Here is a 27,448-nt window from a genome sequence, read left to right on the forward strand (position 1 = left end):
GTAGTAGCTAATACACTCAATTAAAATGTTATACTACTTGAAAAATAAAACATGCAAGTCTTAAATATGGCATAAAGCAAAATGATTTGTGAAGTAATTCTTCTTGGAGAGAGCTTACCAGGGGGTGTAAATAGTTGACTTTTTTGGTGTGTATTATGTGACTTGTGATTTTACTGAAAACCTAAACGATTTAATTTTAACTGTCATCTGAGTTGGCCTTTGTGAAGATTTTGCCTTTGCAAAATGAGCATTTGGCTTGTTTTAACCTGTTAGGGTGTTTATGTCCACTTTAAACTTAAATGAAAATTCTACAAAAATAAATGAATTATGTGTTGAAGCTGAGTGGGTTGATTTTGGGGTGGCTTCCTTTAGTCAGACATTCTAAATGATGAGATGCTAGGTGATTAATGAATCCTGAATGTGAATCTCTTCAATTCTAAAATCTTTTATTAAAAGTCACTTCCAAAAAATGTATTCAGTGTTATGAGATAATAGGGACAGAGGAAAAAATAGGGAAAAAAGAGAAATGTCTTCAGTGTGTATTTTTTAAACTGGATTTTAAAAATTGCATACTATAAAAAATAATAAGAACTGAGCTACTATTTATATGTACCCTATAATTTTACATGTGTTTATCTAAATTTAAAATTCTGTATTTCTTCCTTTTGGGAAAAACTCACATGCTACATTCCACCATATATACAAACTACATAGTGAATTTCATGAGCTCTTTCATAGCTTTAGAGGTATAATACTAGAGCCTGAGCCATTAGTATCTTCCTCTGTATTTGAAAATTTGAGGGTACATTTTGGCTGTTATCAGTGGTAGAATACACTGTAATGTGGATTATCTCTACTTCTGTATTCATTTATTTGTTATTAGACCCAACCTTAGTCTTCTTTCCCTTTGCCTTTCACTTCTCTTTGCTTATGGAATATATTATATGCAAGCATATACATTTTTGTTAATATATTAGAAATCACAAAAATGCTTTGTGTTTTTTATGTTAATGATACTGCTTATTAAAGTTTTGCTAGGGTATTAAAAAATTTAGTCTTAATAGAAGACTGAAAAACAATACAGACAAGAAAGGAACTTTATTGCTTCCTTGCTTTACTGATGTCCTTCTACTGAGTGTAGTCACTGCAGGCTGTATGTATTCTGAAAATTAATCTATATTTTCCTATAATGAAAATATCTTGTTCTAGTTACATCCTTGCCTTTCAATTTACTTTATGGTTTTAATTTTTTAGTGTTATTTCAGTAACACAGGTGATTCAATCATGACATGTTGAAGTATATCATTCTTTTATGACTTTTGTGTTTTATATATATTTCTACTTCATTGTTTTACATATATATGTTATTGTATACCTTTTTAATTAGTGTTTAGTCAGTCTGGAATATATTACATATAATATATAATGCTAATTTGAGGATGAACTTTATTTTTGTTGTTAAAATCACAAATAGATGTTGAATTTCCCATATGATTTTGGGCCAGATATTAAGACGATCATGTGATTTTCCTTCTTTACTTTGTAATGTGAGATGTCATCTAATCAGGCAAGTGGCCAAGCAGTATAAACATCAGACTTGCTGGGGTACATTTACTAGAGAAAGCTCAGTGGTTCAGTGAGCAGGTCTTCATTACCTCATCCCACTGTGAAACAGAGCGCAGCAATTTTAGTCATCCATCTTAAACTAGTTTCTAAAAGAGCTTTGTGTTAAAAGTTGTTTATTTAGATGCATTTTTAGACTTACAGAAAGTTTCAAGAATAGAATTCTCAGTTATTTCACACCCTGTTTTTCCAATATTAACATTTCATTACATTTGCTTTACTTATCTTTGTGTGTGTGTTTACTAGCTCTGTACTTTACTCAATCATTTAATAAATTGTAGTGATATCACCAAAAAATGGCAGAATAGGAAACTCAAAAAATATATATTTGTCAACTAAAACAATGTTTAAACTAGCAAAATCTCTCAAAATTAACTGTTTTGAAACTCTAGAATGTAATTTTGGAATTTTACCCCAAACTTAACAACATCCATAGGAATGCTTTATAAAGAAGGAAGCTGCTAAATTTCAGTAAGTAAGCTTTTGTGGCATTTAATTTACTCTCTATTTTAGTCAGGGTTCTAGACAGAAAAGGAATCAAAGGAAGTATATGTGTATATGCAGATATATTTATTTTAAGGAATTGGCTGATGTGATTGTAGAGGGTTGAAAAATCCAAAATATGGTGGAGTAGAGCAGAAGGCTGGAGAAGGAAAGAGTGGCAGTTTGGGTCCAGCAGTAGTCTGATGGTATAATTCCTTCCTTGTTGGCAGAGGTCAGCCTTTTTTTCTATTAATGCCTTCAACTGATGGATAAGACCCACACATTATGGATGATAGTTTGCTTCACTCATGTTGACTGATTCTAATATTAATCTCATCCAAAAGTACTTTCACAGAAATACTCAGAGTAATATTTGACAAGATATCTTTACCCTTTGGCCCAGCCAAATTCACCCCAAAATTAACCATTACAAGTCTACTCCTTGTTAACTTGACACCCATACACATTTCCCTAATCAATATTTAATCTCCAAATAAAAACAATAATAACATCATACTTCTGTCTGACATGATGAAACTATCTTGCATATAACCAGAAACACACTAACCCTTTCCCCAGAAAAGGATTCAAAGTACTTGGGTAATGTTTGCTGTGTTTCAAGATATCCCATAACTTAAATGCTATGTTATAAAGTTAACAATACTTAAATCCTATAACATAAAGTCAATAGATCTTATATTGCAAGTTAAGAAGATAAGAGAGGGAGAAAGATGAAGATACCTGCTTTATACTCACACACTTTCATATGGAAGAAATACTCAGGACAATTGTAATCCTATTTCTGTAACTTCTCATGTGGTCGTAACTGACATTTATAACCACATTTTGAAGCTATCTATTCTGTATTCCCTTTATACCCTCAGTAACTATCTCAGTGGGGTGACCAAAATCTTCATTCTTGAATGTTGTGGGCCATTAGTAGTCCTGCCTGTATTAAGATGTCATTGTAACTTTTTTTTTTTTATTAAATCATAAAGAGGTAGATCATGTATACGGTAATGCATTTGTGGGGTATAATGTGCTGATTTCATATACAATTTGGAATGCTTACATCGTACTGGTTAATATATCCCTTACCTCATTTACTTAATTATTGTGTTAAGACATTTATGCTCTATACTTAATAGATCTGATATGTATTCTTGCAATATGCACCATAGGTGTGTCATTGTAACTTTAATCATAGGGCATGGTAATACTAAATAAGAGATGCCCTAACGGATCTCTCCTGTATTCTAGAAGGGTTCTTTCTTCCTCCATTGTGGAGTAGCAGTCTAATTTCTCCTTGGTAGTTGTGATCAATCATCCCAGTGAGCACAACTCCCTTCTTGCTGACTTAGATGAATGATTATATATAGATATTATATATAGATAATGATTATATATAGCTGAATGATTAATCTATAGATTATATATAGATAATTATATATAGATGAATGATTATGTATATAAATATTCAACTAGAATATTTAGGAGAGAACACTGGAATTCCGTGGAGAAATCATGGGAAATCCTTGAGGCACATGGAAAATTCTCTAAGAATTCAACAAGGCACCACAGGAAACAAGAAAAGCAAGAAAAAAATCTTAACCCAAAATCAGAAAAAAAATAATAACAGTCACTGCAGAACTAAATAAAATAGAGACCAAAAAGGGGGGAGGGTGAAGGATTTATTCTTCAGATAGATAAATAAAATTGATAAACCACTGATTTCCATTTGCTTGAAATACTGTTTTCCATCCCTTAATTGTGACTGCGAATTTGTACTTCAAGGCTAGATGTGTTTCCTGGATACAGTATATGGATGGCTTGTGCTTTTTTATCCAATCAGCCAGCCTATGCCTCTTCAGTGGGGAATTGAAGCCATTAACCTGTATTGAGATAATTGATAAATGTGGTAGAGTTCTAGTCATCTTATTTTGTGAAAGTCCATTGCTTAGTTTCATCTTTTGCATCATTGTGGAAGCCAGGTTTTATCCTTTAGCTTTTGGGTATATAGTTTGCTGGTGGTCCATTGTGATGGTCAGTCTGTGGACTAGGTCTAAGTGTTTCCTGCAGAGCCAGTCTTATTGCGGTAAACTTCCTCAATATTTGCATATCATGTTGCCAGGATTTTTCTGCTGTTTCTTCTTCATGAATGTTTTCTTTTTGTCTGTTTCCTTGTCCTACCTTTTCTTTCACTTCCTCTTGCTCTTTAAATTACCGTCCCTCTGACCTAAGGTGTTGAAGTGTCTTTTTGGTAAAGGAATGAAGGGAAGAGAACAGTGAAGAGCAAGAAGGGATAAAAGATTAAAAAGGAGAAAAGAGAAAGAAAAGGGGGGAGGTGATAGGGAAGATTGACCCAAAGTAGAGATGAACAGATAGAGAGAGACAGGATTTATAGTGGTGTATAGGAGGGTACTTTGATCCACACCCACAAATCCCAAGCTCTGGGGGGCTGGGTTGGGTAGAGATCTAGAGCTCTTTGCCAGTCTGAGCAGACACAAGACTCTTCCTCCACCAAATAGAAAAGAAAAACAAAAATACTACAAATAAAAATAAAACAAAAAATAATCCTTAAGGGATAAAATTATTGGAAAAAAAGAATAATGGGTAGAAAGACTAGCAAAAATGAATCCTTTATTATTAAAGAAGGAAACAATGAAAAATTATTATGAGAAAAAAGAGAAAGGAAAAGAAAAAATCTTGGGGGAAAAGTTGAAAAAAAATTTTAAAAGAAAAAATCCTTTTTATACATGCATATATACATATATGTATGTATATTGCCTGGGTAACAGGTGATCTTCTGGAGTATAGGATTCTAATCACGACACTAATACAACTGTGTAAAATGGAGACTGGAAGCCTCTGCCTTGCTGAGGAGACCTTAGTCCTGTCTTCCTGACTTCATTCTCCCAGGGATTGAGGATTGCCCTCAATCCCCCAGGTTTGGAAGTCTGAAAGCTGTCCTCAGCCCACTTAATAGACATGCCTCAACCCTTCCAAACCATGTCCTTGGCTGTACAGTAGCTTTCCCAAGAATGTGTGTGTCACTCAAATCTCCCCAGAAGTGGCTGCCTTGCCTACCAGGAATGCCACAACAGGCCTTGCACTAGGACCCCGAGAGCCAAACTTGTAAAGCAACCTTCCCAAAATGGCTGCGCCCAGCCTGCAGCCAAACATTGAAAGCTCCACTCTGTTTGGTTTCTCAGTCCTAGCCTCTGAATGCCTTTCAAAATCACTCATTCACTTGCCTAAGCTCTCCCAAGGTAACTCAAATAAGTGCCCAGGTCAAACAAACAAACAAACAAAAAAAAAAAAAAAACACGCAGGGCAGGCCTTCTTTGTCTGCAAACTGTTTCTGTCACTGCTGCTGCTGCTGCCACCACTGCTCCACTGACCCTGCTTCCACTGCCACGGCAACACTGGCTAGTCTCTGCCCAAACACAAGTATTTACCACTTCTTCACTGCTTCTCGTGGGGTTTTGAAGTGTCCTGCTGCCTCCTCGTGCCCCCGAAGGGATGTTTCTTGGCAGAGCCCACAGCAGAGGTGCCTGGAGTCTTTTCTCCCCAATCTTACCATACATGGCTGCAAAGAAGTCTCTAGTCTGCCATCTTGCTCCACCTCCCCTCAGTTGTTTTACTTCATGGAATTCTGCTAAGATCAAAAATAAGTCAAACTCTTAAAGTATTTGAGCAACTTCAAAATATGTCTTTCCCTAGTATGTATTTTTGTTCCTATCACTGTTCTCTGTTGTCTACATTTATTTTTTAAAAATTCATCATTGTAACTTTTCTGTGAAAAAATAATTTTTCACATAAAAATATAGAAGGTTAAATGACTTTTCATAAGTTGGACAAACAATAAAAATTGGTAGATTTTAGAATCCTCATAGACTTCCAGGCCATGGAATTGATAATATATTGGGCTGGTTAGGTGGAAGGACAGAGAAATACTCTATCTACATTTACCCATGAGGATTCATATCTGCTATCTTTAATTGTAATGAAGAGAATGACAAAGCCATCATTTATGAGAGATGATGGGAAATATTTGGCTAGAGACTCCAGATTGGTATTGAAGGTGATAAAGGGTGTGATGCATATTAATGATTGACAAAATGTAAGCTAATATAATTGTGAAGTTAAAGGAGATTACGTATGAATTGAAGACATAATAAACACTAAACTCAGCATATACTGCAAAACAGATAAGGTTTAGCAAGACTTAGAGCTAAAAATACTTAAATTACACAAATGTGATAAAAGGATGACTGGTGAAATTTGGATTCTGATATATTATTTAAAGGAACATGGTAGAGCATAAAGCAGGGAGTCAGTGAGTTATCTCTGCAAGGTAGTAGAGTAGGAGATAACAGTTTTCATTCCTATTCCCTCACCAGGAATAATCACACAGAAAGGATCACTGTGTGAGATGGGCATGTCTGAAGATGCTAGGAACAGAAAAGAAGATCAGGGGATATCAGTATCAGTAGTATGACTGGTTCCATCACAGTTCCCCATGACATTCTAAAGAGAATGCCAGAAATCTTTGACACTGAGGACCTCAGCAGCCCCCATGGCAGCTGTGGGATTTCTACAACTTTTACAGTGGAGGTCCTCTTAGTGTTTGTTAACATGACCCCCAAAGGTCTGCTTCACAGAGGACATGGAAGCTTTCACAACTGAAGTAACCAAAAGACATTGCCACCACTGACCCCCAGAAAGGAAGATGCTACTGCACCCTCTTTGTGCCCCCAAGAAGGAGTCACTATTGTTCCATCCTAAGACCCCAAATTCCTCACATACCCCAGACCATCCAATTAAAATACGTAAAGTGGCCGAATAGATTAAAAAAATAAGATTTAGTATGTGGGCTAATCTGGAGGTAGATGGTATCTCAAAGTAGTTTTGATTTGCCTTTCTCTGATGATTAAGGATGATGAGCATTTTTCACGTGTCTGTAAGCCATGTGCCTGTCTTTTTCAGAGAATTTTATGATATATGCTGTCTTCAAGAGATTCCCTTTAGTTTAAAGGACATACATAGGCTGAAAGTGAAGGCATGGAAAAATTATTTCAAGCATAAAGAAGCTAAAAGAGAGCAGGGCCATGCTTATATGTATCAAAGTAGACCATAAGTCAAAAACTGTTAAAAGGAATTAATACACACACACATACACAAGCTCTCTCTTAACATCGCATTAATAGATATGATGGGAGAAAGAGACAAATAATAATGGTAGGGAACTTCAGTACCCCTCAACAATGGATAGGTCATCAGAAAATAAAGAAGCAAACATTGGACTTGAACTACACTTTGGACCAAACAGACCTAAGTAGAACATTCTATTTAGCACACATAACATTTTCCAGAAGAGATCATGTGTTAAGCCACAAAGTAAGAATAACAAATTTAAGAATATTGAAATCATATCAAGTATGTGTTCTGATCACAGTGTTATGAGACTAGAAATAGATAATTACATGGAAAAGAATGAAATTGGGCCATTATTTTATACTATACACTAAAGTCAACATAAAATGGATTAAAGATTTAAATATAAGAACTCCAAACTATAAAACTCTTAGAAAAAAACATAGAGGAACCATTGGTTGTCAGTGATTTCTTAATATGACACCCAAAAGCATAGGTGACAAAAACAAATGGGACTATATCAAACAACTTTGTTTGAAAGAACAATCATTATTTTTCTCATTTACATACAAATAATAAAAATGATTTCTATTGAAGTAGCCAATTCATCTTCATTCCCATTCTGTATGTATTCACAGTGTCTCATTAAATTCTGATATTTTTCAGAACTCCTCAGGTGTCTTGTAATTTTACCATTTTGTATGTATCAGATGCAATATATATGTATATATAGTAATAAAAATTGATGCTTTACAAGAATTTAAATCAACTTTATTCCACATTAAGCATCTTTGTTATGTTGAACAACAGAACTATGTAATATTTTGTTTCAAGAAGAATTGGTCCTATTTTCTAATTTTTTCAACTCTGCAATAACATTTAAATATAACATTTATGGAATATAGAAATCCTGAAAAATTTATGTAAAATCCACATGGACTTTTCATATTTGCACTATTGGGTATTTTGAAATCAACACACAGTAATGTTTCTATCATCAATTCATTCATTACTGGAGATAGGAAATGTCTCTGCCCTCAAAGAGTTTACAGTTATTTACAGTCTAGGTGTGGGAGGTAGGCCATAGGCCATACATGTCACCATATTGTGAGGTAGAGTTAATAAATACCAGGAGGGGAGACAAGATGGCGGACTGAAGCCAGCTTTCAACAAAGGCTCCCGTCCAGAAGGAGAGTTAAGGGACAGGAATTTAGTAAGTATCCTGGTGGACTTGAGCCTCACCAAGAGAGAAGGCTGAAGAACGCACATCAACACCGCTGAGGCAAGTTGTGATCACAAGGACGCAAACAAAAGGTACAAAATCCACCACCAAGCGGACGGGAGTCCCCCTCCCCCATGAGACCGGCTCTGGAGCCCCACAATTTAACAAGCGGGCAGAAATTAAAGGCCCTCCCACTACACTCCACGGGAGAGACCTTCTAAAAACTGGACCTACCTCCCCTACTGGGGTGCCGTGGCATTCTCCTGCCGGACATAGGGCTGAATAAAACTTTGGGAATCCTTTGCCGGCAACCCTGAATCCCCGGCGCTCCCCTCCCGCCCACTGAGGTCTGGAGGCCTGTCCCCCAGGACTTCGGATCCTTGGGTGATTTCTCAAGGGGAGTGGACAGTCCCCGAGTTGCGACTGGTCAGCATTGACTCTGAGGCGCGCCGAGTGAGGAGAGGGCACCGGGCTGAGGGGGAGTCACGCCTCGCGGCACTTCCCTGCGGTGCAGTGCACCAACCCTCCCCGGGCACAAGACTGAATCAGACTCTGGCCTCCCCGCTGAGAGCTGAGAGCCCCTACTCTCACTCGGGGTCTGAGGGCCTATCCCCCAGGAGTTCGAATCCTTGGGTGATTTCTCAAGGGGAGTGGACAGTCCCCGAGTTGCGACTGGTCAGCATTGACTCTGAGGCGCGCGAGTGAGGAGAGGGCACCGGGCTGAGGGGGAGTCACGCCTCGCGCACTTCCCTGCGGTGTAGTGCACCAACCCTCCCCAGGCATACGGGGCCCAAGACTGAATCAGACTCTGGCCTCCCCGCTGAGAGCTGAGAACCCCTACTCTCACTCGGGGTCTGAGGGACTATCCCCCAGGAGTTCGGCTCCTTGGGTGATTTCTCGAGGGGAGTGCACAGTGCCTGAGCTGCGTCAGGTCAGCGCTGACTCTGGGACACGTGAGCGAGGAGAGGGCACTCTGCTGAGGGGAAAGCAAGCCTTGGCGGCACTTCCCTGCGGTGCAGTGCAGGAGCCCTCCCCGGACCGTAGTATTGCGTGAAACTGAATGAAACTCTAGCTTCCCCCCGCCCCACTCCCAATCCGGGTCTGGGGGCCCATCCCCCAAGAGTTCTGATTCTTGGGGGATCTCTTAAGGGGTGTGGACCCAGCACAAACTGCGGCCGCTCAGTGCTGACTCTGGGGCGCGGGACAGAGGAGAAAAGGGTCGCCTGAGTGCCCACACCAGAGCAGCAGTTCCCTGGAGGTAGATCAACAGCCGTTTTTTCTTTAACGGCAGAACGCTCACTTCTGGATATTCTGAGGCTACACCCCCTGTCTCCCTGGGCAACCAGAGGAGGCCACCGGTGACACGGCTCACAAACCCAGAAGCCTCCAGGGCGGGGCCGACCCAGAGAGGTGTTCAGATGCAATTCTCCAGCAGCAAAGACGTTTGAACTCAAAACAGCCCGTCTCCTGTAGGCGACGACAGGAACAGAGACAGAACCTCACAAAGTTGTCTGTTCTGTTCTGTTCTGTTAGCAGCATCCATCAGGGACGGGGCTAAGCCTGAGTGAACACCTCCTTCCCATCACCTGCATCAAACACTCAAAGATGTCAGGCCCCATCTCCTCCTGCTAGATAGCGGCAGTCTGCGGGGGCCTGGCAGACTTCCTCGCGATTCAGGCAGGTGCAAACCCCTGGAGTGTCTGTTCACTGCAGGCAACTGGGTTAGCCATCTGCAGAGATACCAGTGACTGGGTCCGATGGAGGGGCAAAGTGGGGAAGGAGACGTCAACCTTCCCAGACTGCTCTGTTTGCGGGGTGGCTCCTCCTGACTCCACGCTGCACTGGGGTGAGCTGTCTCAGAGGAGTCACCAGGCCCCTGTGATCCAGTTCCCAGAGACCTCTTGAACCCTTCCACCCGAGACAAGTGCCGATTGAGACAGTTGATTCGGACCTTTTGAACTGGGCTAATAGACTGAAGACTTTTCAGGTGGTGCCCTGGGTGTGCGATTGTAGGAAGGTTTGATTCTCCTTTTCCAACTGGGGCCAGAGGTGGGCAGGCGGGGTGACTTAATTGCTGATTTTTCCACACAGCTGAGACTTCAAGCCAGAGTAGAAGTTGCAATAGGATCAAACAGAAACCAGCTGAAAACAAGACAGAACCACTTTGCTCCACCACACCAGACAGGGCCCCAGTTTCTCAGGCCACAACACTGTATGGGCCCTCGATAAAACCCCAGGGGAAAAACCAAAGGGAGTAAACCATGGGGCGGAATCAGCGGAAAAACTCTGGTAACATGAATAACCAGAATAGATCAACCCCCCCAAGAAAAGATACGGCAGATGTGATTGAAGATCCCATTCATAAACAACTGGCTGAGATGTCAGAAGTCGAATTCAGAATTTGGTTTGCAGACAAGATTAATAAAATGGAATTAGGAATTCGAGGAGAAATTCAAAAACTGTCTCAAGAATTTAACGAATTTAAAGACAAAACCACCAAAGACTTAGACACACTGAAACAAGAACTTACAGCCCTCAAAGATATGAAAAATACAGTAGAATCCCTCAGTAACAGAATGGAGCAAGCAGAAGAAAGGATTTCTGACATTGAAGATAAAGTCTTCGAACGCTCCCAATCTCTCAAAGAGGAAGAGAAATGGAGAGCAAAAACGGATCACTCACTCAGAGAGCTCTCAGATAATTCGAAAAAAAATAACATAAGGGTTATAGGAATTTCGGAGACTGATGAAGTGGCAGCCAAGGGCACAGAGGCCCTTCTACATGAAATTATGAAAGAAAATTTTCCAGACATGCCTAGAGAATCTGAAATTCAGATAGCAGACAGCTTCAGAACCCCAGCACGATTCAACCCCAATAAGCCATCTCCCAGACATATCATAATTAGCTTCACTAAAGTTAACATGAAAGAGAAGATTCTCAAAGCAGCCCGGCGAAAGAAAACTATAACGTACAAAGGTAAGAATATTAGAATAACTGCAGATCTCTCTGCTGAAACTTTTCAAGCAAGAAGAGGCTGGTCATCAACTTTTAATCTCCTAAAGCAAAAAAACTTTCAACCCAGGATCTTGTATCCAGCTAAACTGAGTTTCATCTATGATGGAGAAATTAAATACTTCAATGACATTCATATGTTGAAAAAATTTGCCATAAGTAAACCAGCTCTTCAGGATGTTCTCAGACCTATCCTCCACAATGACCAACCCAATCCTATACCACAAAAGTAAACTCACTCAGAAACTTCGGATCAAACTCCAACTTCCACACTGGCGAAAGGATTAAAAATGTCCACTGGACCTTTGAAAAACTCGATACCCAAAATTCCACCAGACTTATCCTTACTCTCCATCAATGTGAATGGCTTAAACTGTCCTCTAAAGAGGCATAGGTTAGCTGACTGGATACAAAAACTTAAGCCAGATATTTGTTGCATACAAGAGTCACATCTCAACTTAAAAGACAAATACAGACTCAGGGTGAAAGGATGGTCATCCATATTTCAGGCAAATGGTAATCAGAAAAAAGCAGGTGTTGCAATTTTATTTGCAGATACAGTAGGCTTTAAACCATCAAAAGTAAGGAAGGACAAGAATGGTCACTTCATATTTGTTAAGGGTAATACTCAATATGACGAGATCTCAATTATTAATATCTATGCACCCAACCAGAATGCACCTCAATTTATAAGAGAAACTCTAACAGACATGAGTAACTTGATTTCCTCCAGCTCCATAATCGTTAGAGATTTCAACACTCCCTTGGCAGTGTTGGATCGATCCTCCAGAAAGAAGCTGAGCAAAGAAATCTTAGATTTAAACCTAACCATCCAATATTTAGATTTAGCAGACATCTACAGAACATTTCATCCCAACAAAACTGAATACACATACTTCTCATCAGCCCACGGAACTTACTCCAAAATTGATCACATTTTAGGTCACAAGTCTAACCTCAGTAAATTTAAAGGAATAGAAATTATTCCATGCATCTTCTCGGACCATCATGGAATAAAACTTGAATTGAGTAACAACAGGAATCTGCATACCCATACAAAAACATGGAAGTTAAATAACCTTATGCTGAATGATAGCTGGGTCAGAGATGAGATTAAGAAAGAAATCACCAATTTTTTGGAACAAAATGACAATGAAGACACAAGCTATCAGAACCTCTGGGACACTGCAAAGGCAGTTCTAAGAGGGAAATTTATAGCACTGCAAGCCTTCCTCAAGAGAACGGAAAGAGAGGAAGTTAACAACTTAATGGGACATCTCACGCAACTGGAAAAGGAAGAACATTCCAACCCCAAACCCAGTAGAAGAAAAGAAATAACCAAAATTAGAGCAGAATTAAATGAAATTGAAAACAAAAGAATAATACAACAGATCAATAAATCAAAAAGCTGGTTTTTTGAAAAGGTCAATAAAATAGATAAACCTCTGGCCAACCTAATCAGGAAAAAAAGAGTAAAATCTCTAATATCATCAATCAGAAACAACAAAGACAAAATAACCACAGACTCATCAGAAATCCAAAAAATCCTTAATGAATATTACAAGAAACTTTATTCTCAGAAATATGAAAATCTGAAGGAAATAGACCGATACTTGGAAGCACGCCACCTTCCAAGACTTAACCAGAATCAAGTGGAAATGTTGAACAGACCCATATCAAGTTCAGAAATAGCATCGACTATACAAAACCTCCCTAAAAAGAAAAGCCCGGGACCAGATGGTTTCACGTCAGAATTCTACCAAACCTTTAAAGAGGAATTAGTACCTATATTACTCAACCTGTTCCAAAATGTAGAAAAAGAAGGAAGACTACCCAACACGTTCTATGAAGCAAATATCACCCTGATCCCCAAACCAGGAAAAGACCCAACAAGAAAAGAAAATTATAGACCAATATCACTAATGAATATAGATGCAAAAATATTCAACAAGATCCTAACAAACAGAATCCAGCAACACATCAAACAAATTATACATCATGACCAAGTTGGTTTTATCCCAGGGTCTCAAGGCTGGTTCAATATACGTAAATCTATAAATGTAATTCAGCACATAAACAAATTAAAAAACAAAGACCATATGATTCTCTCAATTGATGCAGAAAAAGCTTTTGATAATATCCAGCATCCCTTCATGATCAGAACACTCAAGAAAATTGGTCTAGAAGGGACTTTTCTTAAACTGATAGAGGCTATCTACAGCAAACCCACAGCCAATATCATATTGAATGGAGTTAAATTGGAATCATTTCCACTCAGATCAGGAACCAGACAAGGCTGCCCATTGTCTCCATTGCTTTTCAACATTGTAATGGAAGTTTTAGCCACCGCAATTAGGGAAGAAAAGGCGATCAAGGGTATCCATATAGGGTCAGAAGAGATCAAACTCTCGCTCTTCGCAGATGATATGATTGTGTATCTGGAAAACACTAGGGACTCTACTACAAAACTCCTAGAAGTGATCAAGGAATACAGCAGCGTCTCAGGTTACAAAATCAACATTCATAAATCGGTAGCCTTTATATACACCAACAACAGTCAAATTGAAAAAGCAGTTAAGGACTCTATCCCATTCACAGTAGTGCCAAAGAAGATGAAATATTTGGGAATTTACCTAACAAAAGACGTGAAAGATCTCTATAAAGAGAACTATGAAACTCTAAGAAAAGAAATAGCTGAAAATGTTAACAAATGGAAAAACATACCATGCTCATGGCTAGGAAGAATCAACATTATCAAAATGTCCATACTACCCAAAGCAATATATAATTTCAACGCACTCCCTATTAAAGCTCCACTGTCATATTTTAAAGATCTTGAAAAAACATTACTTCGTTTTATATGGAATCAGAAAAAACCTCAAATAGCCAAGACATTACTCAGAAATAAAAACAAAACAGGAGGAATCACACTACCAGACCTCAGACTTTACTACAAATCGATAGTGATCAAAACAGCATGGTATTGGCACAAAAACAGAGAAGTAGATATCTGGAATAGAATAGAGAACCAAGAGATGAATCCAGCTACTTACCGCTATTTGATTTTTGACAAGCCAATTAAAATCATTCAGTGGGGAAAAGATTCCCTATTTAACAAATGGTGCTGGGTGAACTGGCTGGCAACCTGCAGAAGACTGAAATTGGACTCACACCTTTCACCATTAACTAAGATAGACTCTCATTGGATTAAAGATTTAAACTTAAGACATGAAACTATAAAAATACTAGAGGAGAATGCAGGGAAAACCCTTGAAGAAATTGGTCTGGGTGAGTATTTCATGAGGAGAACCCCCCGGGCAATTGAAGCAGCTTCAAAAATACACTACTGGGACTTGATCAAACTAAAAAGCTTCTGCACAGCTAAGAACACAGTAAGCAGAGCAAGCAGACAGCCCTCAGAATGGGAGAAGATATTTGCAGGGTATAACTCTGACAAAGGTTTTATAACCAGAATTCACAGAGAACTCAAACGCATCAGCAAGAAAAAAACAAGGGATCCCATCGCAGGCTGGGCAAGGGATTTGAAGAGAAACTTCTCTGAAGAAGACAGGCGCACGGCCTTCAGACATATGAAAAAATGCTCATCATCTTTAATCATCAGAGAAATGCAAATCAAAACTACTTTGAGATATCATCTAACTCCAATGAGACTAGCCTATATCACAAAATCTCAAGACCAGAGATGTTGGCGTGGATGTGGAGAAAAGGGAACACTTCTGCACTGCTGGTGGGAATGCAAATTAATACATTCCTTTTGGAAAGATATATGGAGAACACTCAGAGATCTAAAAATAGATCTGCCATTCAATCCTGTAATTCCTCTGCTGGGCATATACCCAGAAGACCAAAAATCACAACATAACAAAGATATTTGTACCAGAATGTTTATTGCAGCCCAATTCATAATTGCTAAGTCATGGAAAAAGCCGAAGTGCCCATCGATCCACGAATGGATTAATAAATTGTGGTATATGTATACCATGGAATACTATGCAGCCTTAAAGAAAGATGGAGACTTTACCTCTTTCATGTTTACATGGATGGAGCTGGAACATATTCTTCTTAGTAAAGTATCCCAAGAATGGAAGAAAAAATACCCAATGTACACAGCCCTACTATGAAACTAATTTGGGACTCTCACATGAAAGCTATAACCCAGCTACAACTTAACAATAGGGGGAAGTGGGAAAGGGGGGGGTGGGTAGAGGGAGGGGAATCGGTGGGATCACACCTGTGGTGCATATTACAGGGGTATTTGCGAAACTTGGTAAATGTAGAATATAAATGTTTTGGCACAGTAACTGAGATAACGCCGGAAAGGCTATGTTAACCACTGTGATAAAAATGTGTCAAATGGTTTATGAAGTGAGTGTATGATGCCCCATAATCATATCATTGTATACAGTTATGATTTAATAAAAAAATTAAAAAAAAAAATAAATAAATACCAGAAGTTAAGGGGGAGAGAGAGAGAACATGAAACAGGGAGAAATTGCAGCTTGTTGAAGATAAACACCCTCTTTCCAAAACCCACAAACATTTAATTGATTATCAACTACCCTGTTTCCCTGAAAATAAGACATCCTCCGAAAGTAAGACCTACTTACAGGAAAGATAAGACGTCCCCTGAAAATAAGACCTAGCGCATCTTTGGGAGCACACCTTAAAATAAGACACTGTCTTATTTTCGGGGAAACAGGGTACTTTCAAACCCAGCTCCGGCCAGAAACTGCCAAAAAAAACCAATGCTATTCTAATAAAGTCTTCTTCATGTCTTGTATCTACTTTGTAGTATCTTTTGTACTAGCTGATTGGCTGTTTCTAATTTCTTCTAAAATATAAATTGAATGTAAGACACTGTCTTAGTCAGTTTGAGTTGCTATAACAAATTACCATAGACTGAGTTGATTCAACTTCTGGCAGCTAAGAAGTCCAAGGTTAAGGTGACAACAGATCCCATATCTGATGAGAGCTTGCTCCCTGTTTTTTTTGTTGTTGTTGTTAAATCATAGCTGTGTACATTAATGCAATCATGGGGTACAATGTTCTGGTTTTATATTCAATTTGAAATATTTTCATCAAACTGGTTAACATAGCCTTCATGGCATTTTCTTAGTTATTGTGTTAAGACATTTATATTCTACTCTTAGTAAATTAACATGTACCCTTGTAAAATGCACCGTAGATGTGGTCCCACCAATTACCCTCTATCCACCCATCCTCCTCCTTCCCCCTCACCTCCCCTTCCCTTTCCCTTTCTTCTTGGGCTATAATTGGGTTATAGCTTTTGCTCATTATCCTTATCATCAGAGAAATGCAAATCAAAACCACTTTGAGATATCCTCTAACTCCAGTGAGATTAGCCCACATTATAAAATCCCCAAACCAGAGATGTTGCCGTGGATGTGGAGAAAAGGGAACACTTCTGCACTGCTGGTGGGAATGCAAACTAATACGTTCCTTTTGGAAAGATGTTTGGAGCTCACTTAGGGATCTAAATATAGACCTGCCATTCGATCCTTCAATTCCTCTACTAGGTATATATCCAGAAGACCAAAAATCACTTTATAACAAAGACATTTGTGCCAGAAAGTTTATTGCAGCCCAATTCATAATTGCTAAGTCATGGAAGAAGCCCAAGTGCCCAATGACCCACAAATGGATTAATAAATTGTGGTATATGTACACCATGGAATATTATGTAGCCTTAAAGAAAGATGGACACTTTATCTTTTTCATATTTACATGGATAGAGCTGGAACATATTCTTCTTTGCAAAGTATCTCAAGAATGGAACAAGAAGTATCCAATGTACTCAGCCCTACTATGCTCCTTGTTTTTAATGGCCGTCTTCTTAATTGTATCCTTACATGACAGCGAGCAGTGGGAAAGCAGCAAGTTCTTTGCTGTCTCTTTTTATAAGAGTACTATAAGCTGACATGATGTCTAATTATTGTCCAAATCACCTAATTATTGTCCAAAGCCCCACCTTCAAATACAACAAATTCATATGTTGAAGACTGGAGTTTCAACATATGAATTTTGGGGCAGAGGATACAAACATTCAGTCTATAGCAGATACCAATGAAATCATTTCTGCCATTCATGAATCACTAACAAGAAACACTGCTAAATTAAACTATGACATAACGCTTTCCTAATACCTAGAATTTTTATGTTATAGTTATTTTAGATGTTCTTTTGAACTCATTTAGAAATATGTTCTTATCAATTCTCACTTTTGGTATACATAAAGAATAAAATATAAGTATAATAAATTGGTCATGGAATATCTCAGGCTTACTCCTGTAAGAATAATTTTCATAAATTAATTTTTAATTCAGAGTCTTTTGATGTATATTTTCCACATAATATTGCTATGATTTGCATATTTGTGTCCCCGCCAATTTCATACAGTGATAACCTAACTTCAAATATGATGGTATTAGGAGGTGGGGCCTTTGGGAGGTGATTAGGTCATTATGGTGGAGCCCTCATGAATGGATTTAGTGCCTTCATAAAAGAGGCCTTTGAGACTCCAGACACCTTTCACTATGAGGACACAGCAAAAAGACAGCCATTTATGAATTAGAAAACAGGATTTCACCAGACACTGAGTCTACCAACACGTTGGTCTTGGATTTCTCAGTCTCTAGAACTATGAGAAATTGCTCTGGTGTAAAGCAGCCCAGTATATTGTTTTTGTCATAGCAGCCTAAACATGTTAAGATAGGAAGTTGGTACTGAGAAGTAGAGATGCTGCTGTAACAAATTCCTAAATATGTGGAAGTGGCTTTAGAACTGGTTAATGTGTAGAGGTTCAACGAGTTTGGAGGGGCAAGGTATAAAAACACCTACATTGCTGTGAACAGACTATTATGGATACTTACAGTGAAAAGAATAGTGTTGTAGAGAAATCCTCAATCTTAGAGAATACCCAAGTAATTCAGAATAGAATATTGGTAGAAATATGTACAGTAAAGGCCATTCTGATGGAAGGATGTTCTCAGTTGAAAATGAGAAACAAGTTGTTAATCAATGGCAGAAAGATCACCTTTGTTATAGTGTCAAAGAACTTAGTTGAATTGTATTTATGTTCTATTGCTTTGTGGAAGGTGAAACTGTGAGTAATGTAATTGGATTGGCTGAGAAAATAATCCAAGCAGAGTGTTGAAGCTGTGGTTTTACTACTCCTGACTGCTAATAGTCAAGTACAAGAAGAAAGACATTCAGTTAATCAAAAGGAAAGTAGTACTTAAAGATGTAGACAATTCTTAGCTAGTTAATATTGTAAAGAATGAGAAAGAATGTTTATGACAGAGCAAGAAAGATAAACTAATAAAGAAATTAGTCAGCTATTTCAACAGAAGGAAGGATCTGTTGTATAAGAAAATGGAAGAATGGCCCTGAAGGCAATCCAGAAATAATCAGCGTTTTTGAAATGCTTAGCAGTGGCTGTTGTTCGTCATAGCACAAAAACAAAGAATCAAACAAACAAACAAACAAAAAAACCCCACCTTGTCTCTACACTTTTCAATAAGCATATGCTTTAACATACCAAGTCCATTCATGTATAAGCAGGGAGAACTGCATCATGAGTTCAGGAGATCAGTTGAAAGAAACATTGTGATTCTGAGATGTTAAAATGTAAAAATATATGCCTTGGGATGTATGATATAGGTTATCTGATTTTTGTGATGCTCTTGGTTTTAAGTGGTCAATGGCTCCTCTGTGCCTCCAGGATAATTTCTATTAATGTATCATGGTAAATAAAGCCTTTATGGGATTTCCTTATTTATGTGTTTTTATTTTTTGGAAACAGGGTCTTGTTTTGTCATTCAGGCTGGAGTGCAGTGATGTGATTATAGCCCTTTGAGCTCAAGCAACTTTCATGTCTTAGTCTCTTGAGTAGATAGGACTGCTGCTATCTGCCACGATGCCCAGCGATTTTTTTTTTAAATGTAGAGATGCGGGGAGGGTGGTGTCATTGTGTTGCCCAGAATGGTCAACTCGTGGGCTCAAGTGATCCCCACAAAATGCTTAGATTACAAGTGTGAGCCACTGTTCTTGGCCCCTTCTAAGGTTTTTCAGCCTCATCTGCTGTCAGTTTTACTTATCTTAACTGTGTCTGACTGACAGCTCAGGATCTTTATACACTCTTTGCACTTTCATACTTTTATGCCTATGAACATGCAGTTTCCTCTTATGTGCTCATTTGCTCTTCTGTGCCTCCACAGTGAACTCTACTTAGCCTCTCAGGCTCAGTTGAAATGCCAGCTGCTCCATGCATCTTTCATGAAGCCTGCCTTTCCCAAAAAAAATTGTTTTCTCATTTGTGTTTTACTAGACATTTGTACAAATAACATTCATCACATTGTATATATCGATTATTTTATGTAACTTTCCTTTGTCTCTGTTTCTATCGATAAATTCAAGAAGAGATTTTTTTCTTGTTCATCTTTTGTCTATAATCTTTAAATTGGTGCCTAATATTTAGTAGGAACTCAATATACATTTGACTTAATGTCTTAAGACATTCATTTGTTCATTTAAAGTATTTAGAGTATTTAAACTGTGTGATATACTGTGCTAGTAGCTCTTTGTAGGTTAATAAGTAACACTCTTATTATCCTAAAATTAGGGACTAGAGATTTAGAGTGGCTACCTAAATTAATTAGATTGCCTAGTAGCAAGTGGTACATCTGTCTTATTGAAAACCTAGCATCCATAACCATTCATAAATCATGGTCTTGTATGAACATACAATTCCTGAACTTAAGGCTGTATAATTTTAAGTAGGGATTCCATGTTTTCTATCTTCTAAAATTTAATTTTTTTGGTGTTCTTCTCAATTCTCTATTTCAGCATGTCAGCTGAGTCAAAAAATAGAAAACTGAAAACAGAAGTCAAGTGAAGCAAGTGTTGGACTTAACATAGCTTTGCATTTGTCAATATTTTTATAAACTAAAGTGTAGGCTACTTAGGTATGACTTTATATTAATAGGAACCCCTTCAAAGATTCTAGCATTCTTTTTTTCCTTTTTTTATTTCATCAAACTGGTTAACATAGCCTTCTTGGCATTTTCTTACTTATTATGTTAAGACATTTATATTTTACATTTAGTAAGTTTCACATGTATCCTTGTAAAATTCCCCATAGGTGTGGTCCCACCAATTACCCTCCCTCCACCCTTCCTCCCCCCCTCCCTTTCCCCTTTCCCCATATTCTTAGGTTATAATTGGGTTATAGCTTTCATTTGAAACTAATTTATAGTTTTGAAACCAACAAACTGTTGGAGAAAAGGTAGTAAGAGAAATGAGAATCTGATTTGGAAAGATAGGCAGTTTATAATGTGTTCTGAATTCTATTACCCTGGATAAAATGTGTCAAATTTAAAATACCAAGAGATTTAAGTTAGACTCAGTTGAAAATGAGTATCACTATTAAATAATAATGACATTTTCTTAGTGTTAATTTACCTTTTCAGTATTATCCACCCTGAGCCCCAACTTCCCAAGAAAATCTGAAAACTTTATCTATCATTTAAAAGTAATCTTTTAATCCCCTTAGCAATTTATAATATACCGTCATAATGGATTTTCATAAGCTTTCCATTGATACAGCATTATAAACTTAGAGTGAGTTCTCCTTTGTAGAAGTCCATTGCTTTCAGGATGGAGAAAATTCCTGACAATTGAGTCACAGTAATCAATTTCCATTTTCTTTCTTATGTCTCACAATTTATTTATTTATGTTACTTATGTTGTATATTTTCTGTCAAAGTATTGCTGTTTCTTTGTAGAAATTTTTTAAAGTAACAATTTTGTGAAGAATAGTTTAATCTAGATAATACAATCTATAAAGCTATTTAGTCACATATAACCCTAATAGATAGCAATAGGGATTTATCTGGTATAATAAAATTAACATTAGAAGAGAGATACAAGCTGCAATAAATAATGATGGCAAAGAAACTGAAATATATCACATATATTGAAAAGTCTAAGTGAACATTGACTGTAAAAAGCAGTGATAATATTGACTAATTTTGAATTATAAATATAAACTAGTACTGTCATGCCAGAAAGAAATGATACAAAGGACAAGAAGGTCACCAGAGTTAAGGCATTCTGTTATTTTGGAGAAGGGTAGATAAATTGATTAATTTAGACCTTGTTAAATCAGATATTAAGAGTAGTATTAGGGGTAAGTATTAAAATAATAAAACTATCATATAAACTTCCAAAGCCAATAGAGGGAAGAAAGAAAATTATTTCAGTTCAAAAGGCACCAAAAAATCTGAATATATCTGCTCTAAAACTAAAGTAAATGGAGTAAACTCACCAGTTGGCAGATCATATCTCAGATTGGGTAAAACTGTAAATGTCATCTATATACAGTTTACAGGAGGTAGAGACTAAAAACATAATATTGGAAAGGTTTTAAGTAGATAGAATAATTGGGACTGAACCAATCAAAAACAGCTGCTATCTTAATTGCCATGTTAGTGATAGACCAAATAGATTTTAACAGGTAAAAGAGCATTACCAAGGATAAAATGCATTATTTCATAATAAAATGAAGAATTCACTGGCAAAATGTAACAAATCTGAACGTATATATTTCTAATAAGCAAAAAAAAAACCTGACAAAATTACATGAATAAACTGAAATCCACAATTATTATAGGATATTTTCATCTACTCTCTGTAGTAATTGATAAATCAGCCATTTGATAGGGATAAATTTTAATTGCATCATCATAAAACTTTGTTTATAATGATTTGTATAAAGCTTCATATATAATGATTAAATGTAGATCTTGTGCCTTTATTATACACATATGTAATAACATTCACAGGTATAGCACCACAAAATGAAACAAATGCCAAAAAAATCAATACCATACAGATTATACTCTTAACAAAATGCAATTACATTAAAAATTAGTAACAAAAATATAACCCTAAATACTGATACTTCGATATTTTGAAACATTTTCTAAAAAGTATATAAGTCAGGTGGCGCTTGTGGCTCAGTGGGTGAGGTGCTGGCCCCATATACTGAGGGTGGCAGGTTCAAATCTGGCCCAGGCCAAAATGCAACAAAAAAATAGCTGAGTGTTGTGGTGGGCGCCTGCAGTCCCAGCTACTTGGGAGGCTGAGGCTAGAGAATCGCCTAAGCCCAGGAGTTGGAGGTTGCTGTGAGCTGTGATCCCATGGCACTCTACCGAGGGCGATAAAGTAAATAAGTCATTAGTCATTAGTCAAAAAGAATGAAAACTAGATATTTAGAACTAATAATAAAGAAATACTTGGAGAGGTATGTATAACATTCAGTACTTGTATTAGAAAAGACTGAAAATGAATTAACTATGCATCAACTCAAGAAGAGAAAAACAAGGGTAACAAAGAATGACAAAAGAAATATTATGAAAGAAAAAAGAATATAATTATTAAATAAATAGAATTCTAGAAAATAATTGAGGAGACTCAAATTCCAATTGTTTAGTAAGCTCTGACATAGTAAATGAAGAAAAATGGAAGATGGCATAAGCCAATTTCAAAGTGAAAGAGAAACATAATGAGTAATATAGTAGATATAGTAAAATTCATAAAATTTATGGCAAAATAGGAAAATTCCTCCCTTAGGCAAAATTTCCAAAAAGAGAGGCATTCTTTAGTTCATTTTATGAGACTATTACAATCTTGATATGAAAACCAAAGACAAAAGGAGAAATGAAAATAATAAAAAAATCTCATCTATATACATCTGAAAAAAATTATTGATAAACTGAATATAGCAAAAGTATACTAAAGAAAAAAAATTCATGCTACATAAGCAAGTAGGGTTTATCCAGAACGCCAGGATAGTTTATCATTCATAAATCCTTTAATATGATAGCTAATGAACAGATTTTAAAAGACAAAACAATTTTTTTATCTCAGTATACATGTATGTGGAAAAGCATTTAATAAAATTCAACACTACTTAATAATAAGCAACAACAAAGTCTTTGTAGTAAGCTGGTACTTGAAGGAAAACAACTCTTTGGAACCTTGTGATGGTGTCTACAAAAACTGTACTCCTGACATTAGACTTAATTAATAGTCAAACATTAGAAGCATTCTCTTTAAAATTAGAACCAGAGTCTACTATGATGGTTTCTCATCAGTATTATACTTGTGTTAGCCAGGATAGTAAGACAGAGTGGCCACCCTGTACAAGAAGTGGAAATAAAGAAATAAAGAGAAACAAAAATGTTACACACACACACACACACTTGAGAAAAGTATGCATAATGTGAAGTGAAGGTCCAGCAAAGTTAAATAACTTGCCCAAGAACATATAGCTGCTGAGCAGAGACTGGAGTTTTTCCCACACCATTTCTGCTCTATTGACCAGTGATGCTACATGGCAGGCTTGTCTCTTACAAATTTCTTTACCAATTAAAGAATTCACCAAATTAAATAAAAATAATAGTAAAATTTTGTATTTATCTTTTTGCTACATTTGATTCTTTCTGTTTTTATAATTTTTCACTGTGTGACTAAATTGATCTCTTTGGATACATTCACGTGAGTGGGATTAATAGGTCAAAAATTTTGAAACTATGTCTATTAAAATATGTTGGCAAATTTCTATTAAAACAATTTGCAGGGGCTCTGATAAGTCTTATGACATATATCTGTGTTTCTAAACATGTGATTAACTCACAGTTAAGGGGTTCTTTAAATCGTGCTTACACTTGGATAGTGTTTAATTCATTAATATGGTATATCAAAGTCTTTTTTTAACAAATAGGCTTTGTATTGCAAGATAAGTTGCCAATAATTAGTTTTACTTTTGTTATATTAATTTATGATAATATAAATCAATATTATTGAAGCTAGAATTGGGAGCTTATTTCTAACTTTTTTTTTTTTTTTTTGAGACAGAATCTCACTTTGCCACCCTGGGTAGAGTGCCACAGCATCATAGCTCACAGCAACCTCCAACTCTTGGGCTTAAGCGATACTCTTGCCTCAGCCTCCCAAGTATCTGGGTCTACAGGCACCTGCCACAGCACCCCAGCTATTTTTTGGTTGTAGTTGTCATTATTGTTTGGCAGGCCCAGGCTGGATTCCATCCCGCCAGCTCCAGTGTATGTGGCTGGCACCCTAGCCACTGAGCTTACAGGCGCCGAGCCCTAACTTTTCATATGTTTCAAATTTTCATAAAAAAGCTCTGAGAAAAATTTAAATTATTAGTGAATAAGACAAAACTATCTAAACAGAAGATTCCTTTAAAAAAAATTTAAATGTTCATATGGTAAAAACATTTTGTTGCATCTGATTTTTCTGAGAATTGAGGAAAGAAAGGATCGTCAAGTTGTGTTGCATATACACCCAAGAGGCAGTATAGCCTAGTAAGATTACAGAATTTAGAACCAAACTGCTGCATTTACATTTTAACTCTGCCATGTACTTGCTTTGGGATTTTAAACAAATAACTTTTCTTAGCTTCAGTTTTCTCTGTAAAAATGGGCATAATAAGGTTGTCAGGAAGACTATGTGTATGAACCATATGCATAAAGCACTTAAAATAATACCTAGTGCATAGTCAGTATTTAGTAAGGATTGGCTATTATTATGGCAAAAAAGTATTGAATATCTACCAGATGTATGCTATGTAGTAGGTTAAAGGAATTATAGTTTACTCTTCTACTCCATTGTACTTTTATTACTTTTAATTTTGGAACATTTTATTCTGAGAAACATTGACATTTCTGTTTTTTTCCTTCATTTATGGGTAGGTGGAAACATAACATGTTCAACATATATAATCTTTGCAGTATAGAAAGGAGGTGGGCAAATAAGATATCAATCCTTCCTGCAATCCTAGCACTCTGCAAGGCCAAGGTGAGATGATCCCTTGAGCTTAGGATGTCCAAAAGCAGCCTGAGCAAAAGCAAGACCCTGTCTCTATCAGAAATTAAAAAAAAAAAAAATTAGCTGAGCATTGTGGCAGGCACCTGTAGTCCCAGCTACTAGGGAGATGCAGGAGGATCTCTTAAACCCAGGAGTTTGAGGTTGCTGTGAACTAGGCTGACACCATAGTGCTCTAGACTGGGCAACAGAGTAAGACTGTCTCAAAAAAAAAAAAATTTATTTTCTCTGATTTTGATCTAAGTGTTCTCTCCTTATATTCTTAATCTTTTTTCTTTTAATATTTTCCAGATTAAATGCATTAATGGAAAAAAATTGGCTGGTAAGATAATTGAGTATTGTAGCAGTGGAATGGATTCTTCAGTGGAAAACAACATGTATGTAAACAAAGTGTGGGTTCAATGTGAAAATGAAAGTTGTTTGAAATGGAGATTGTTGTCAAGTGAGGATGCAGCCAAAGTTGATCACAGTGAATCATGGTACTGCTTCATGAACACTGATCCAAGGTATAATAAGTGCTCTATTTCTGAAGAAGACTTTCCTGAAGTGTCTCAGCTTCATAAAAGTGGATTTAAGATAGTCTATTCACAGCTCCCTCTTGGAAGCCTGGTTTTGGTAAAATTACAGAATTGGCCAAGGTAAGGGTTTTCTTATTTTATAATAAAATACTGAGGTATAATCTTTCTAGGTTTATGAATTTTAAAAATCTTTTCAAATCGTCAACTTTTTTCCTCTATTTGTCTACTTATTTATTGATTTCTTATCTCATCATTATTTTTTATCATGCCTCTTTGAGTTTAATTTATTCTTTTTCTAGTTTCTTAAATTGGAAAGTTAAGTGAACTAATTAATAATCCTTTTTCTCTCTCACAATAAGCAATTAAAGCTATATATTTCTAAGTCCTGTTTTAGCTACATTCTGCAAATTTTGATATATTGTGTTTTATCATTCATTTTGAAATATTTGCCGATTTTCTTTATGACTTCTTTGAAATGAGCTATTTAGAAGTGTGTTTTTAAATTACTACACATTTCATGATTGATGTATTTTATCGAGTTCTAATTTAAATCTCTTATAGTCAGTTTCCCCGAGTCTTGTTTTTTAGCCCACCATGACACATCATATGAATGTTTCATGTGCATTTGAAAAGAATTTGTAGTCTGTAATTATTGCCTTCTTCTTTAGATTTATATAAACTTATTATAAATATCTCAGTGTTTTCCGTTCTAGGTTGATTTTCCTAAGTATGAAGTGTGCACTTCTAGTGTATAACTTCAAGTCTTCTTTTCAGTTAAGTTTTCTTAAGTTATAGGCTATTAAATTTTTTCTGTTGCATTGCTGTGATTTTCCTATTAGAGAACTTCTGTATTCCTTATGGTAGCTCTCCTTTGTCTTTGATATTACTTTTTCTTGAATTATTTTCGTCTTTTTAGATCTTTTTTAATTTAATTTTTTTCCATTTTTTATTTTTCTGATAGTATTACCAATTTTTCTTGTGTTCCTTCCATTTAGACTTTTTAATTGAAATTTTAAAAAAAGATTCGTTAATTATGCCCCTTCTTTTTTCATATATTTTTCTCTAATCACCTAGTTTTTATCTTTACTAATTCTAATTTGTATTTTTTTTATTACCTACATTATTAATTTCTTCTACCTTAACTTGAAATTTCAGATACAATTTTGAACTCTATTAAGGCCATGCTTCTCTAATAGGCCTTTACTTTTTTGCAGGAATGTGATTCATTTTTACCATTATAATTTTAGAGATTCTGCTGTTACTTTTTCTTACTGAGTACTTTCATATGGAATGGGTTCCTGTTTTTTGATAAGGCAAGATGGAGTGAGTCTGTATGTTTTCTGTTATACTTTCATTCCTGTTCTGTCTTTAAGTTCACTGATTCTTTTTTTCATCATATTCATTCTGTTCTTAAAACAATCTATTGAGTTTTTTTTTAACTTGTTTATTGTATTTTAAGTTCTAAAAATGTTCTTTTCATTTT

General features: G+C 36.5%; 1 protein-coding gene across 1 annotated transcript in view; it reads left to right on the plus strand.

The window, feature by feature from the left end:
• The window catches only part of ZCWPW2 (zinc finger CW-type and PWWP domain containing 2), a 178,777-nt gene that overhangs the window by 25,634 nt on the left and 125,695 nt on the right, over positions 1-27,448 (plus strand). The window contains exon 4 of the mRNA XM_053598830.1: positions 25,739-26,085. Within this exon, the coding sequence (XP_053454805.1) occupies positions 25,739-26,085 (347 nt within the window). The remainder of the gene's footprint in view (positions 1-25,738; positions 26,086-27,448) is intronic.

This window comes from Nycticebus coucang, chromosome 8 (genome assembly GCF_027406575.1).
Source record: "Nycticebus coucang isolate mNycCou1 chromosome 8, mNycCou1.pri, whole genome shotgun sequence".
NCBI classification, from domain to species: domain Eukaryota; kingdom Metazoa; phylum Chordata; class Mammalia; order Primates; family Lorisidae; genus Nycticebus; species Nycticebus coucang.